General features: G+C 38.8%; 2 protein-coding genes across 9 annotated transcripts in view; both read left to right on the forward strand.

Moving 5' to 3' along the window:
• grk4 (G protein-coupled receptor kinase 4) overlaps nt 1-4,224 on the forward strand; it is a 63,544-nt gene extending 59,320 nt beyond the window's left edge. Inside the window, exon 16 of one of the 2 annotated variants that reach the window (XM_041982938.1) lies at nt 857-4,224. Coding sequence is in view for 1 of the 2 variants with exons in the window: in XM_041982936.1 (XP_041838870.1) it covers nt 857-913 (57 nt within the window). In the remaining variant the exon portion in view is untranslated. The remainder of the gene's footprint in view (nt 1-856) is intronic. The other variant, XM_041982936.1, reaches the window with a different exon arrangement.
• A 461-nt stretch (nt 4,225-4,685) lies between these two features.
• htt (huntingtin) overlaps nt 4,686-16,759 on the forward strand; it is a 38,943-nt gene continuing 26,869 nt past the window's right edge. For 4 of the 7 annotated variants that reach the window (XM_041982928.1, XM_041982932.1, XM_041982929.1 and 1 more), the window contains exons 1-12: nt 4,686-5,054; nt 5,938-6,021; nt 7,043-7,163; nt 9,844-9,903; nt 10,016-10,095; nt 10,607-10,745; nt 10,886-11,027; nt 11,152-11,330; nt 12,296-12,500; nt 12,832-12,879; nt 13,109-13,186; nt 13,289-13,671. In XM_041982928.1, the coding sequence (XP_041838862.1) occupies nt 4,957-5,054; nt 5,938-6,021; nt 7,043-7,163; nt 9,844-9,903; nt 10,016-10,095; nt 10,607-10,745; nt 10,886-11,027; nt 11,152-11,330; nt 12,296-12,500; nt 12,832-12,879; nt 13,109-13,186; nt 13,289-13,671 (1,617 nt within the window). In that variant the 5' untranslated portion in view covers nt 4,686-4,956. Of the gene's footprint in view, nt 5,059-5,937; nt 6,022-7,042; nt 7,164-9,843; nt 9,904-10,015; nt 10,096-10,606; nt 10,746-10,885; nt 11,028-11,151; nt 11,331-12,295; nt 12,501-12,831; nt 12,880-13,108; nt 13,187-13,288; nt 13,672-16,759 lie in introns of all 7 variants that reach the window. The other 3 variants (XM_041982930.1, XM_041982935.1, XM_041982934.1) reach the window with 2 other exon arrangements.

Here is a 16,759-nt window from a genome sequence, read left to right on the forward strand (position 1 = left end):
AAATGAGACACAGAGGTTCCTTGCAGCGGGTTTCTTGGACTCTACTCAAGACCCAGCTAATGGCAAAACCTGCATTGTCATCTGCTGGGATGCAATTAAATGAACTTCAGTCTTGGTAGAATTTAATTAAGTGAAGTTTTCTGACATCCACATTTAACATCCAACAGGTATTTTACGCACTCAGCTTCTCAGGGTCAGTGGCTTTATTTGGTAAATAAACCTGTGTGTCGTTGGCATAACAGCATAAAAATGAAACATACCATTTGTTGCAGCATAAATAAATAAAACTGATCACTGTGCCATACTTTACAGGACATTTGAAGTAATTTGTAAGTGGGTAAATGCTTTAAACAAGCAAACTGACTCAGAAGTCCTGTTTTTCTTTCTTATATGATCACAATTATATAATAATAATAATAATAATAATCCTTTATTAGTCCCGCGGTGGGGAAATTCTTTCTCTGCATTTAACCCATCCTAGTTGCTAGGAGCAGTGGGCTGCCAGATTCCGGTGCCCGGGGAGAAGTCGGGGGTTAAGGGCCTTGCTCAGGGACCCACAGTGGTTTTTACCTTGACTGCCTGCGTGGGGACTTCAACCAAGGTTCTCCAGACCTGAGCCCACCTCTGTAACCACTAGGCTGCCTCTCCCCTTATGGAAAAATAGCTCAATTTCATCATAATTTGGTATTTGTTACCAAGCCTGCATTTTTTGCAGGGACAGAAGTCAGCTTGGAAGATCCTGAATTTCCTCTCCTGGTTTGGTTAAGGTTGGAGTTTCAGGGGAATATGATGTCGTCTCGCACATGTGAGAGGGCTTGGTGATGAGTTTCTTATGCTCATTTTCAACTCTTTCCAGGTGTGTTTTAAGAGCAGTTACAGTGACGATGACATCGAAGAGCCCTCACGACTTTAAACCACTCCCTCCACCTGCACCCCCCTCCCGCCGCAGAGCTTCACCACAAACTCCAATCGAGCGCAAATCTTAAGAACTCAGTGAATGTTGACCTGTATTTATGAGCTGTATTAAAAGTGTATTATATTGAAGAAAAAAGTATGAGTTTAAAGATTTTGTACATTTGTACTTGAATTTATGTCTAGATGTATATTTTCACTAAAGGTTGTATTGTACAAAAAGCCATAAAAGTACCACTTGAATGCATACATTACATTTTAGTTACTTTTTATTTTTTTATTTTGGAATGAGTAGGGTTGGTGTGTATCGGAGAGTGTGTTTTTTTTCTCATTCTTTTTTCAAAGCACAGAACCAGTAGTCTTTTTTTTTCAGTGTAGCCTAAGGCCTTTTTTTTATATGTGCTGTATGTTACTCACTCATTTAGTAAATGCAATGTGTTTTTAGGACATCAGCTCCACCTGACCCCAAAATAACTTTTAAAATCTATATGCCTCAAGGCTCAGGTAGATCTGAAAGAAGTGTGTAGATCCAAATGATAAGGAGGAATTTAATCCAACCTGTTAATACTGTTGTAGAATGGTTGCTTGGAGCCTTTCCCATGTTTTTAAAACCTCCTCCAGACCTGTGCAGAAGTCAGATAAAACATGCCATTCTCTATGCTTAGCTGAGCATGTTGTGTTCGACAGAATGGCTGATTTAGTGAACAATCTTCTGGCAGAGATGACATAAATTTAGTAATGACAATCTTTTGGTGAACAAGTGCAACAAATAGGCATCCTTAAAGTACAAAGCAGGCATTAGGGAGACCATTTTTCTATCAGACAAGACCTGATAATTATCGTTACTGAAGCTGTCCAAAAATTCTTGAGTGGTAAGAAGCTGAGAACATAAATTAAGATGCCCTAATGCCTGTTACATTGTTAACTCGAGGGGGGGTAGTGTGATGCATGCGCAGAATGGAAATCATTTTCCATGAAATTTCATAGTCTTTTGCTGCTCTCATTCTTATTTATACACCAGGAATACTTTCTGGTATACTAAAAAGGACAACAAATGACTTGCTTTGAATGCATTCATTCGCTACAGTAAGATTTCTCTGGGAAACGAATGCCACTTGCTTAAATCACGTCACCATAGACTGGTATATTGATAGTAGTAACAGGCCAAGATAGAAAAAGGGGCTGGAGTAAGATGTGTCCAACAACTTAATTTGCTTCCAGTAGATTAAAGAAAAAAAGTTGAATCAAAATGACTTCCACTCACTTGGATGTCAGCAGCTGTTACCCTCTGCACAGTCTATATACAGGCTGCTTTGGCTTGTGTTTGTGTTTGATCACAAGTAGTGTGGCGCTTGCAAGTAAACTAACATTTAGATTGCACAGCTTTAGCTCTGCTTTTGATAAAGATGCAACTTATTAATGGTTAAAACACCCACATTTAATGATTCTGTTCAAATACTGCGATGCTTTCTCATAGGAAAGGCTTCAGATATTTGAGGATGAACGCTGAGAAATTAACCCTAATGTGGCCAGAGACACTTGCTTTATGTTGCTGTTTGATTATAGAAGTGTTTGCTTGCAAGTTAAGCAATTACGAACAAATTAATTCCTTACATTCATTTGTATTTGGCTTTTGCTCTTAAAGCAGTTGCTGTTTACCCACCCTTCCCCACAAACACACCTGTTTTTAATGCTGTGAATACCCTATATTGACACGTTCGTTTTGTGTGTATATTTCACTGTAAGCCAGTCTAGTGCAGTAGAGTATGTTAGACATTTTTGCAGTTCAATAACATGAAAAATTATTTCAATTTGATTCTTAATTTTTCTTCTCTACAGAAAAACATTGTTTTAATTTTTTCAGTTCAGAATGATTTTGGGTCTTGAACATAACTTGGTTTAACTTTGTAGATGGCATACATTTGATATGGTACCCATATAGTCCTTAGTATAATAAACCAGTTTGGAAAGGAAAGTTTGTGTCTTGTTGCACATTCCATTATGAGGAATCGAATGTGTGCATCTAGCTGTTGCTGGCTTATTGTCACTTAGGTTTCTGTGTTTTTTTCCCTTTGCTCTCAGGCACATTTTGATGCTGATTTCACCTACCTATGTAAATCTTGTCCTTTTAGCTCTTTAGCCTCAAAAACCTTGTAAATGATGTATTTCTTACATGTAACTAAGCTCTAACACATATTCACTCATTTCCACAGGGAAACTATACTGTGTCTACCACCCATGCCTCTGTCACTGTTTTGAAGATCTCTTGTACCATTCAAATAGCAGTGAAGAAATTAGATTAGATTTTATTACACAATGACAATGTTTTGACAATGACTATGGGAAGTGTCTTTTAACTTTTTTGCCAATGATACCAAAAGCAAAAATCACTAAATTAATCTTTTGTTATCTGAAGAATTAACTGAAGACTGACAGCCTTTATTATATGTGCCAATTACCATGTTAATTCCTGACATCCTTCCTTTTTTTTCACATCCTAAACTTTCCGTCCATTAAGGAAATTTAAACAGCTCAACTGTTTTGAATGTCCGCACTAAGTGCATTGTAATGCCTGTTAGAAAAAAATGCATATGTTTTATTATTCAAGCATGTATCAGTCAGTAATACTTCAGGTTCCTTGTATATGTAAATGACCTTCTAGTGCCAGCATATCTCACTGGTATCTAAAGACAACTTTATGAATGGAAAGGTGACCTCCTTAATTGGCCTGGTGTGGATATCGAGCATTCCTTCTCTTCCACCTTTCCCTCTAGACAAATTGAAGTATGTTAGGCCGCCTCCTCAAAAATGGGAATGGCTCTCACCTAACAACATCTTAAAGTGGGAGAGTATCAGTTGCTTGATGTCACTTCAGTATACTTTTGGGTTATATGCCAGTATAAGTGTGAAGGTTCTGCAGAGTTTCAATTCTGTAAAAACATGTCAGGTTTTTAAGTGATATTTTCAAGGAACTGAGGAATGCCGAATGGATTTCGGGATTCAAACTGGGCCTGGAACTCCTTAATTTTTCTTTTATTTGAATCTGTACAGTCATGTCGTTCAACCACTGCAGTCATTGTTAATTCTTGTACAAGTTGTATCACTGGTTGTTGTACCATATCTGACATTTGTAATTATGAAATAATACACTGCCATTTGTATAAAAAAAGAAAAAAATGTGTCTTGGTTTATTTCCATCACACCACCTTTGATAAATTGGACAAATGAGTTAAAATGGTAAGATGCTGATATGTATAACTGATGGGATATTGGATATTTGTTTAAGATGTGACTTTAATAAAGCACATTGTTTCTTTTACAATAAGTTAACTAATTTGCCTTAATATTTCTTGCTGTTGGATGGTTGGGATTTATCTATTCTTAACTCTCCAAACATGTAGCTCTCATAAGCTGATGTAGTACATGTCGGGTGAAGGGCAGCTTTTATTGAGTTTTTTATTAACGCGATCGTATTCCCACCACGTTTTGTTAGTAATAAAATTTGTCAACAGAGAGAAAACACCAATGATTGTGTTGAGCAAATCTGTGTTGCAGTCTGGATTTCAGTGATCCCGTGACAGCTACGGCAACAAAAGGGAACACCCCCACACCACCACCCCTCCCGTCAAAAGAAAAAGAAAAAACGAAAGACGTCATTGGCTAATTGTCAAGTCAGTCTAAATAACCGCAGTCTGATTGGCTGCTGACTTTGCAGCGTTCCCCTCCATGTCAGGCTGTCACATATGCCACTTCCTGGTGTGATTGGTCGGAGGCGGAGCACAACGCTGCAATCAAAGATGGCATATTTTCAACCAGCATTTGGTTTATTTAGAAAAAAAATTGTAGAAAAATAAGTGACATCTTGCAAGAAGAATAGGCGGAGAGCGGGGTGGTAGCTGTCGCGAGCAGTGTTAGCACTCTCGTTACGCTACGCACTTCTTGCTCTCTGTGCGCTAACGTTAACTTGACCTACTGTGCAAGCTAGCTAGCATACATAGTAAATATTAGCTAGTCAAGCTATCTCGCTCATTATATATCGATAAAATGGCCACCATGGAGAAACTGATGAAGGCCTTTGAGTCTCTGAAGACATTCCAGCAACAGCAGGGGCCACCAACAGCAGAGGAGCTTGTCCAGAGACAGTAAGTGGATTTTCGTCGGTACCGAACAGCCGTTGGAGTAGACATTTAGCTTAGCACGCTAGCACTGTTCGTACCTCCCAAGTAGCTAACCAATGTGTTTGTTAGGCAGCTTGAAGTTATTTATGCTAAAAAAAAAAAAAAAAACTAAATCAGGTCTACTAATTGACGACACAGAGTCTGCTCAATGAAGCTTCTTATCCTTTAGGTTAAAACGATAGTCAGACTAGCCCCACAGTGATGCTCACGCACCTGTGAATGGGCCAAGAGGACCAACTTTAGGCTTATCTGCGTGTGTTGAAAATTAAATGTGCGATAAGTTCTAAATTGCATTTGTCAGCTATCAGACTAGATTTCCAAAGTGTTACAAACGGGGCGTATCGGTATTACTAAATCAGTGTAAATTAATACATTAAAATGATTTTGTAACACCGTGGCAGTAATTCTGATACGTTTTTGCGCTATTTGTGTATCCACGTTAGTTATGAATTTAAAGTTAATTTACCCACACCCATCAAAATGTGACGGGTGTTACGTTTTGCTGTTCAGCTACTCTGATGTATAATAGGCTGATAAATGCAGTTTTGACATGACTGAAATCAAATTAGTGTTACTTTTCAAGTATGTTATTTGTAGCCTTAACAAAGAAGTATAATTTGGTTTAGCTTTTAGTTCCAGTGTAATTCCACTCATTCATTTTATTTTCTGTAATCCTGTATATTTACGGCAGTGAGCTGTGCTGTTGCTTTTTCAGAGGAATCACTAAGTTCTTATGTTAAGTGTTTTGCCTTTTCTGCTGAACTGCATCCATCTTGGAGCCACAGTTTCTCTGTTTAAATCGCCACTTGTTATTTATGTTCACTTTCATCTTTTACTACTTCCACAGAAAAAAAGAGCAAGCTGCGACAAAAAAGGACAGGGTGACCCATTGCCTGACAATATGTGAAAACATTGTGGCTCAGTCATTAAGGTATGCACTGTAGTAAAGCCTAAATGTGTTTCAGTCAGATAGTTTTAGTCTTGTTCGAAAACTAAGAAAACTGCTAAATCCCTTTTAAAAAGAACAAAACAAACAAGAAATCCCCTAATAGCACCTGTAGATATGTAACATGATTGTATGAAGGTATTCTCCCAACTCCCTTGATTGCTTGTGTTACCTTAACATAATCTTTCATACATGAGTTTAAGTTATTATTTACATGATGTTTGTATACATGTAAAAATGTGAGCTTAGTTTGAGGGATTTCTTTTTTTTTTATTTTATAGTGGTTAGATCAAAATATACTCATATTACTCCTGCTTTGGGTTTAGATACACAGATAAGGGCGATCCTTGAGGCAGTTACTGACCTTCAGCTTTTATCTGTCACATTAGGAAGGAGTGTGTGTTTTTATAGTTTATCTGAAGGTCAAATTTCTGAGGTCATATTTGGTACAACTTATTTGATACAACTTTATTTATTTGTTTGTTTGTTTAAACTGAGAGTGGAGTAATGTTAACATATTTCCCTTGACACTTTCTAGGTCTTTGGTGCTGTTAGATTTCTCATGAGGAATTTGACATACGATTATAATTTACCTTCTCCAAGTTAGCTGATATGGATATATTTATTATTTGATTTAAAATACTGTGGTTGGACCAGGGGGAAACATTGTGATTGGGCCTTGGAGCAAACATTAAAACGTTGTCACTACTGTACCAGAATCTGATTACAAATTTTGTCAGCACCAGTTTCTGAGGGAGTTTGGTCCCACTTTTGTACAGTGGGACAAATAGTCATGTGTTCACCGTCTTTATGTAAAGTCAGTGTTTGCTTTTCCCTGGTTGGAAAAAAAAAATAAATAAAGATTTTTAACTGTCACTGTTGTGTCAGCTAGTTAAAGTTAGAAGTTGAGCAGTTCAGTAAAAGCAGGTCTCCTGTGACAAATGTAATCACGAGGACAAGTTTAGTATGTTAATGCAAGCTTTTTTGTCTTTGGTGCTGGAAACAGAACATCTCCTGAGTTCCAGAAGCTGCTGGGCATCGCTATGGAGATGTTTCTTCTCTGCAGTGATGACAGTGAATCAGACGTCCGGATGGTGGCTGATGAGTGCCTAAACAAAATCATCAAAGTGAGCAGGATGCTGCAAGGCTCCTTTCAGAGTTCCCTTTAATTTTTGACCAGACCACAGAATCTTTTCACTGGTTTGTTTGTTGCAGATGAATATGTTTAGTTCTGTCTGGTTTCCAGTCAGTCACAGTTACTGCGCTTCCTTAGATTCCTAACTGGCCTTCACATGAATGGCCAAGTTTGAATTATGGATTTACCAACAAGTTTACAATACAGTCCCTGACAAAAGTCTTGTCGCTTATCCATTTTGTAGAAACAAAAGCTTATAACCTGACTTTAAATTCATCGATTGGTTTTAGAAATGTCTCATATGAAAGCTAAAACCCTCCCAAATTATGCTCAATATACTAAAATAAATTTGCTTCACTGAAGAAAGATTGATCATTTAATGAACACAGAAAGGTCAGATTTTGGCAAGACAAAAGTCTTGTCGCCTACAGAAAATTGAACAAATAATTTACTTCAAATACAAAAATATGTTGCATAACATCAGTGAATTAAGTAGTAGTGCTGTGAGATCCATATTCAGTATCTTGTACAGTATGACTTCCATGAGCTTGAAGGACTGCATCCATGCGGTTCGACAATGATTCATACAATTTGTTGATGAAGTCATCAGGAATAGCAAAAAAAGCAGTCTTACATGCCTCCCAGAGTTCATCAAGATTCTTTGGTTTTGCCTTCCATGCTTCCTCTTTCATTCTACCCCAGACATGCTCAATGATGTTCATGTCTGGTGACTGGGCTGGCCAGTCCTGGAGCACCTTGATCTTCTTCGCCTTGAGGAACTTTGATGTAGAGATAGAAGTATGTGATGGAGCACCATCCTGCTGCAAAATTTGACCCCGTTTATGGTTGGGAATGTAAGAGGTAGCTAATACTTCTTGATATTTTAGGCTATTGATATTGCCTTCCACCCTGCAAATGTCTCGCACACCCCCATACTGGATGTAACCCCAGACCATGATTTTTCCGCCACCAAACTTAACTGTTTTCTGGGTGAATCTTGGATCCATGCGGGCTCCAGTAGGTCTCCTGCAATATTTGCGGCGGCTGTGATGTAATTCAACCGAGGATTCATCTGAGAAATCCACCTTCTGCCACTTTTCCAGTGTCCATCCTTTTAGCAGGCTGTGGGCCTTGGCAAATGCCACACGGTTTTTTAATTGCCTTTTGTTTAGAGCTGGTTTCTGTGCACTGATTCGACCATGGAGGCCATTTCGAGACAGGATTCTACAAACTGTTCTGGTTGACACAGGAACTTGAGGTGACCAGGCCTGGTGGAGCTCTGCTGCAGTGGAAAAGGGGCTGGCCTTGGATTTTCGAAGCAACAAACGGTCCTCCCGAGCAGTTGTCTTGCGGGGTCTGCCGGACCTGGGCTTGTCAAAAACATCTCCAGTCTTTTCATATCTTTTTCTTATTCTTTGTACTTGACGCTGAGACACATTGAAGGTGTCAGCCACCTCAGCAGTGGATCTGGTCTTCAGCCTCTTGATAATTAACGCTTTGGTCTCAGGGTGGATCTTAGGCATGTTGTCAGAGGTCAAGTTGCAGTTGATGTGAAGGTCTGGTGTGCTGGGGTTCTTTTTATACACACCCACTAAGTGATTGATCAGTAACTGATCACAGGTGAGGCTGTAATCTAGGATTGGGTGCATCATATGACAAGGCGACAAGACTTTTGTCTTGCCAAAATCTGACCTTTCTGTGTTCATTAAATGATCAATCTTTCTTCAGTGAAGCAAATTTATTTTAGTATATTGAGCATAATTTGGGAGGGTTTTAGTTTTCATATGAGACATTTCTAAAACCAATCGATGAATTTAAAGTCAGGTTATAAGCTTTTGTTTCTACAAAATGGATAAGCGACAAGACTTTTGTCAGGGACTGTACAGCAAACAAACAACAACAAGAGCTAACAAGATTTATTAGCAGTTGTTGAAATTGGCTGAAATAAAACGAGGCAGGTTCTTGACCATTCTGAGATGCTGTGCACTTAAAACAGAGGTTGACAATGAAATTTGGCCTGGAGCTAAATTGTTTCTGACCAATCAGATCAATCACAGTTTGCAAATTATTTAATCATGATTAATTACTATTTGCAACTATGCCTGAGATATGTCTGTGCAAGTGGTCAAGCTAGTGCTCACTTAGGTTTTTCACTTTTTTTTTTAACATTAGATCATGACTTTAGTTGTAATAATCAGTTTAATATTACATAAAATTAAGACCTCAAAAAATGGTCACTACCTGGTCACTACCCTTGCCTGGCCCCCCATTAAACTGTTCTAGACCTGCCCCTGCACAGCTGAAATCCTTTCTACCACCTGTCAACTACTTTGCAAGTGAAGGGTCCTGCTCTGATTTGTATCTCAGAACCGATTCATAATTTCACTGCATTAATGGCTCATAAATGATCAGACACCACCGGTGTGGTGAGAGAGTTCTTAAGCCTTGGTGGCTTATTAGATCACATATCAGTGTAAAAAAATTGCTCTTACTGTTCATCATATCTAGCCATATACCAGGTTTTCACCTCATCTTGTTTTTTTTCAATAATACTACAGTAAATTGGTCAGTCAGTAACAATTAGTACATATGAATAGGAATTAAAACATTTTTTATTGCTGATGTTGAATCACTCATTTTGCTCATGAGAGACTTTTCACCTGAACTTTTAGGCTCTGATGGACTCAAACCTACCTAGACTGCAGCTGGAGCTGTACAAAGAAATTAAAAAGGTAACAAATGAGAGATGGGTTTGTAGAGTCAGTATTTTTCTTTTACAGCATGTCTGTCTTCAAACACCAGTGACAAACTTTTATTTATTTTTATGTTTGCGTTCCTTAACAGAACGGTGCCTCTCGGAGTCTGAGGGCAGCTTTGTGGAGGTTTGCTGAGCTTGCCCACCTCATCCGACCACAGAAATGCAGGTGTGCACACAAATTCCTTAAAATGAGCTTTTACATTGTGCACACATTTAAATGACAAGTATGAAATGACTGGGAGTAAAACAAAAAAATATCGTCAATCTCAGTGATTTCATATTTCATGATTCCAACCAAAAATAGGTTGTATTCATTCATTACAGCTAATGTTAGCGACCTAAAGTAGATACACATTTACAAACTTAATTTACTGTGTGAATACACTGCCAACAACATTTGATCGCAAAGCTTTGCTGAGGACGTATTTATTTTTGAAAGCATAAAATGGCTTTTTGCAGGAGTATGTGGGCAACTCAGCCAGATGAAATCGCACTTGATACGGCATCTCATTTGGTCTACATCAATACACCCACCGAATTTAATTATTTGCAGCATTGCATGTTTTATAGCCTTCTATAATAGCGGGAACAAAATCAACATCTGACTATGCTCCAACAGCTCTTTTCTCCTTATTTTGTTTTTCTGACCCTTTATCTGTCTCTTGCTTCTGGTGCAGACCTTATCTGGTCAACCTGCTGCCGTGCCTCACCAGAATCACCAAGCGGCAGGAGGAGACAGTGCAGGAGACTCTGGCTGCAGCCATTCCCAAGATAATGGCAGCCTTGGGACACTTTGCTAATGATGGCGAAGTCAAGGTATCCACCCACTTATATGAGTTATTTAGTTCTCCTGTTTGAGACACCACCTCTGTAACTACATATACATGCATATATCAGCACACCCTGTGAACTTGTGCTATGCTAGTCTGACCTTTTTCCTTCTTTCTCTCTTTCAGGTGCTGCTGAAGTCATTTGTTGCCAACTTGAAGTCCAGCTCCCCCACCATTAGACGGACAGCAGCCAGCTGTGCCGTCAGTGTGTGCCAACACTCCAGACGCACCAGCTACTTCTATACCTGGCTTCTTAATGTGCTGCTGGGTAGGTCACAAGGAAGCAAACTTCAACTAAAACATAAATTCATTTGGTTTTGAATTGGGTTTAGCGAAAGAGAGATGGCAGTAATACAAGAAAGCCCAAACTCCGTACATCTCTCCTCCTCCAGGTCTGTTGGTTCCAGTAGATGAGGAACACCCCAGCCATCTAATTTTGGGGGTGCTGTTAACGCTTCGTTACCTGATGCCTCTGCTGCAGCAGCAAGTCAACACCACCAGCCTCAAAGGAAGCTTTGGGGTCATGAAAAAGGAGTCTGATGTACAGCCATCACCTGAGCAGCTACTGCAGGTGAATTGTGTCTTTGGTGTATTGTCAGCTTATGTCTTTTTATTTATTTTATATTTTTAACTGTTATTAGCTGATCTTTTACCATCTAGGCAAATGAATGCAAGGTATATTTAATTTAATATAAAGTGCAACCCAATGTGCTGTACATAATCAAACAAAACAGGCGAGAGCATATAGAGTGATGTCAACAGGAAATGCATAATAATCATCATCACTTCAGAGTACATATACCTGGGGAACACTCCTTAGAAGTGCTGCATGTTTCTCCTGACTATTGCCATTTAGATTTCAGATTTAAAGACATGTCTTTGAAACCTTTATCTCATTTGTCATAGTGTCTTTAAGAAAATTTCCACATGTACGATGCTTTTTGTATGATGTCAGACAGTTAAATTTATAGGTAAATTTAATTTGACTTTTTCTAAATGCGTGAATGCACATGATGTTCACTAACGAGGTGAATTACCCCCAAAATACAAACAAAGAAACAGTGTCTGAACCAAGACTTGATCACTAAATGTTCTGGTTCAATACTGGCTTGTATAGAAACGGTCCTCTTCATTATACATGACATTGAGCCATTAGTCCCCTTATTCTAGAAATAATCTTCAGGAAGCTATAGGTTGATTAGATTTTTTTATTTGATCATTTTGTATTAATATTATGGCTGTTAAATTATACCAATAGTTTTAGCTTTGTCTTTATCATATTTGATACAAACTGTTTCTAAGACCTATTGCTCATTTTATGATTAAAAAAATTGCTCAAAACACTGTTTTATACTGTTCTCATACTTGTCTTCTGCCCCCAATGGATACCTTTTGCACAACAATAACACCAACCTATAACACAGTAATAAATCTTAAATATATGCTAATTATTTTTTATATGTTCTTATTATATTATATTTGTGTTTCTTACTGTGTTAATCGGTTAAATTGATAAATTGATCTCTTTCTGTTTAGGTGTATGAGCTAACCCTACACTACACACAGCACTGGGATCACAATGTGGTGACAGCTGCCCTGGAACTCTTGCAGCAGACGTTCAGAACTCCTCCACCAGAGCTTCTGCATATACTCATCACGGCCGGCAGTATTCCACATGCCACTGTGTTTCGTCAGGACACCCAGAGCCGTGCGCGCTCTGGCAGCATTCTTGAGCTCATTGGTAATCTCATCAAAGTGTTTATAGCCTGTCATCCCTGTGGTGTTTAGTGATATGCTCCTTAAAATATTTAGATAGTCGCCCACCCCTGGACACACTAATCCATCTGCTTCAAGTAGCCTTTAATCAATTCTCACATACTGATTTAGTCTGGAAATCAGTTAACACTCTGCTTTGGCCAGTGTTTGCGACCTTGTTTTTACTCTATAACTCATTCTTTAAATCTCTAATGCTGTCTTAAAATAATTTTCTTATTCCTGCAAGTCTGTGAGCTTTTGCTGCTTTTATCCCTCTCTCCTCCTGTTTCTGCTTCCCGTTTTCCTGCCATTTGCAGCAGGGGGAGGGTCTTCATGCAGTCCACTTCTTCTCAGGAAACAGAGAGGTGACTAGTCTATTTATCTCCTGCTCACATCAACCCTTTTTTTTCTGTTGTTTCAGTCTGGATATGGGACCAGATTTTCCTCAGTTTGTGATATGTTGATAAAATGTATACTGTGCATGCTTGCACCTGATTTGAAGTTTGTTGCCCTCTATCTTGGTCATAGTGTTTCCCCACTAAGACGGGTGTTAATGCTGATTTCTCTAATGAGCAATACACTTGCATTCTCCAGGTAAAATGCTTTCTGGGGAGGAAGATGGGTTGGAAGATGACCCTGAGAGGAGCGAGGTTGCTACTGGAGCCTTCACAGGTGAGTTGGTTACTTGCAGCCAGAGACAGGTTTGTGTAACTTTATGTGGTAAAACTGGATGACATTCCAAAAAATAACAGACTTTATCTGCTGTTTGTATAGATGGATCCTCTGCTGCCCAGGTGGACATCATCACTGAGCAGCCACGCTCCTCACAGCATACTCTGCAGCCCGGTGACTCTGTGGACCTCAGCGTCTCTTCCGAGCAGGGTGGTGGAGGAGGGACATCTGCATCCGGCACCCCAGAATCGCCCAATGAAAACGAAGAGGAAATGCTAAGTCGGAGCTCCAGTGGTGGAGCCAACATTACCCCAGAGACGGCTGACTACACCACGCCAGAGAATGCTACTCCAGAAGGAGGGCCTCTTGAAGAAGCTGGGGCACTCCTGGGCAGCAATGATCGCTCACTTCCACCCAGCGACTCCTCCCAGACGACCACAGAGGGACCGGACTCAGCTGTGACTCCTTCAGACGTAGCAGAACTGGTCAGTGTGACTGTGTTTGACTGATTGATTGATTATATAGTACTTTTTTTCTGCGTGTAGAATGTGTGTATGTGTTAAATAAAGAGGACAGTGAGCTTTTCTAGATAATTTCAGCTTTTAATAACTTTGTAAGCCTGAAATTATTTTTAACACCCCGAATGACGGTGTTCTGACTTTATGAATGATGCTGCACTTCATAGAGGCAGCTTTTTTTGCCATGATATCCATTTGTTAGTTAAGCATTAGAGTTTTATATAATTAGTTCTGCATGTTTAAGGTAATTATGTTAAAACTACTTTACTTTAGACCTACAGTTAAATTAATTACTAAAATCTAATATTGTTCTTCTTTAATGCTATACAGCAGTAGTTCCCAACCCGAGATCTCAGCCTCTGGTGTTGTAGAGTGTACAAGCTGCTTGCTGCAGAGGTTGAAAATTAGATTTGAACATGTACAAAAAATAAGATTGTCAAAAGTCTATGAAGATGTTTTATTTTTTATTTCAGGAAATTAAATTCTTGAAAGCTTACACAACAGTACACATAATTGAATAACGCGTTTTTGATTAAAGCATATACCTCAAACACATTTGGTCTCTACACTGAGACCAACATTAAGATAGAGGGTTCCAAATCAAACATAAAGCAACAGAAAGATGCTCTTCAAGTACTAACTAAAGTACAAAGTTGGAAAAATAGTGAGCCACAACAGTTCCCACAGATTAAACAGTCCAATAGTGCTGACACAATTATTCTGCACCAGTTTGGAGTCCAAATTACTTCAAATGTTGACGTATGCTTACAGAATGAATCATCATTTCCAGCCCTAAAGGTGAGAAATAATTCTCTATTTCTTGTTCCTTCAATCTAATTCAGTGTCAAAGAAATATTTTTTATGAGAACACAGGCAAAAGGTTTTATATTTTTCAGCTTTCCGGATTTGTACAGATAGAGGTTGGGAATTACGTCTGTAAAGTTTTAAAATCAGACTTTCAGAGCGAAATAGGTGCTTTTGAGAAATCACTGTTACTAGTCATTTTAAATGGAAATAACAATAATGCCAGAATTTAAAACCCAAAATATAGTTTGGAATTTTACTCGTGCACCAAAATGTAATATTAAACAATAGACAAAAGGAGGTTTATCTTGTACTCTGGCCTGTTGGGAAAAGTTTTTTTTATGAGACTCTTAACCTGAGATTTTACAAGTTCCCCTTAAAGATTTTTCTGTGATAAAAGGAAGACACAAATTACTTAATTAACCCTTTAAGACCAGATACAGTATGGGTGCAGGCTCCTTTTTTTCCAAGTTGGGCGCATCGTCAATGCATGTTTAAGGCAGAACATCCTGTTGTTTTGTATGAGAGCCAGTTTCCTTCTTTAATGAAGATATAGAGCTGCATGTGTTGCCTGGAGACATGTTGCTGCTCTGAGTGTTCATTTTATAGTGAAAATCTCTGGACTTTTCATGACCACACTGCTGTGGTTCTTGTCACTACTTCTCAGTCAACACATCTTGTAGGCAGAAATTTTCGTTCATAAGAAAATGGATGAGAAGCAGTTTCAATCACATCTAAGACAGAAAAGTCCATTTGTTGGAGCAAATGGCCTGGAAAGAGAATTTTGCTGGAGACTGCAATGCTCTCATACTGCAACGTTATAATAAACCATGTAGTTAACACCTGCATTGTTTTGAGGAGATGAAGTGCTTCTCAGTACTCTACTGGTGTTTTTTTCTGCCAGACATTAGACCAACACTCTGAAATGAAGTAGTTACTTTAAAGATGGATGACCTATTTTTTTCATTTATTTATTGGATATAATGACGACAGTTTAAAACTTGAAGGCTTGAGCTTTCAGATGGATTTCAATGAGATGTCACAGCACACGCAAACGTTAGTTATCATAACTGTCAGGTTATCATGACAGTGCCATCTACAGATAACCCAAACTTACCCATTTTAACTTTTCTACCTCTATGATTTTTGCCCCTGACTCCCCATCTTTATCCTTGTCCTTGCTTCGTCACAGTCGCGCACTCCTTTGCCGCAGGTGAATGAGCCATCCCCACCCTCGCCAACTTCCACAGAGGGGCCCGATGCCACAGACAGCGAGTCCTTTGTCTACACTGCCTCCTCTTCATCGTCGTCTTTCTCTTTCTCTTCTTCTTCCTCCTTTTATGCCACCTCCTCCTCTAGCAGTAGTGACAAGGTCAGCCAATTGGACACTGAACAGACTGGGAAGTGCCTGCTTGTCTTGAAATGTTTGGCTTCCTTCATTTTTTCTCTTTTTCTTGGCTTGTTCGTCTCAACCCATGCACACAAATTTCCCAGCTTGTTACTTCTTTTCCCCCCTCTTGTTGTCATAGACAATACATTATGCCTCTTTTTCTTTCCCTCATTTTGAGTGACTTCCTCTCAAAAATCAGATGATATTTAACAACTCGTTAAAACAAACAACCCTGACATCCCATGTGGCTGGCTTAGAAGAAGAAGCATGAAGGCTAGTGGTTCCTTAGTTGTCTTTTTTCTTCAGATTACTTTCTACAGTTATAGAAAGGCTGTGATTAGCTTTTGTTCCAACGAAAGCCACACCTGTACGATAAAGCTGTATGTATTAGCATTTTTCAGGTGTACTTGTTTTTTCTTTCTACGAGAGATGCTATCATCACACTTGTCACTGCAAAAGAGCATCCATATGACCTCAAAGTCACATTTAAAGTGGCTCATTCCAAATAAAGATCATCAAATGAGAATTCATTTTAGCCGGTTTGTGAGCTCGCTCTTCCTCGGGCATAATTTCTCTAGCCTGTGCTTCCTCCTGTGTGTAATTGATTTGCTGTAATTTGTGTTGAACCAAGCATGATTATGTAGAGCTTTTAATATCAGAATATTTTTTATTTTAACTTTCAGACATTTCTTGTGTTCTTTGTCCTCGATCCAGCAAATCAAACTCAAGTAGTTGAAACTTTTTGGTATTGTTTGCATGTGGCTGCTCTTCAAAACTGGGACAAATTGCCATAATTGGTATATTTGTCAAGTAGTTTTTTTTTTTTTTTTTGCCTTATGAAGAATTTGTTTTTGTGTGTGA

Source organism: Melanotaenia boesemani, chromosome 4 (assembly GCF_017639745.1).
Source record: "Melanotaenia boesemani isolate fMelBoe1 chromosome 4, fMelBoe1.pri, whole genome shotgun sequence".
NCBI classification, from domain to species: domain Eukaryota; kingdom Metazoa; phylum Chordata; class Actinopteri; order Atheriniformes; family Melanotaeniidae; genus Melanotaenia; species Melanotaenia boesemani.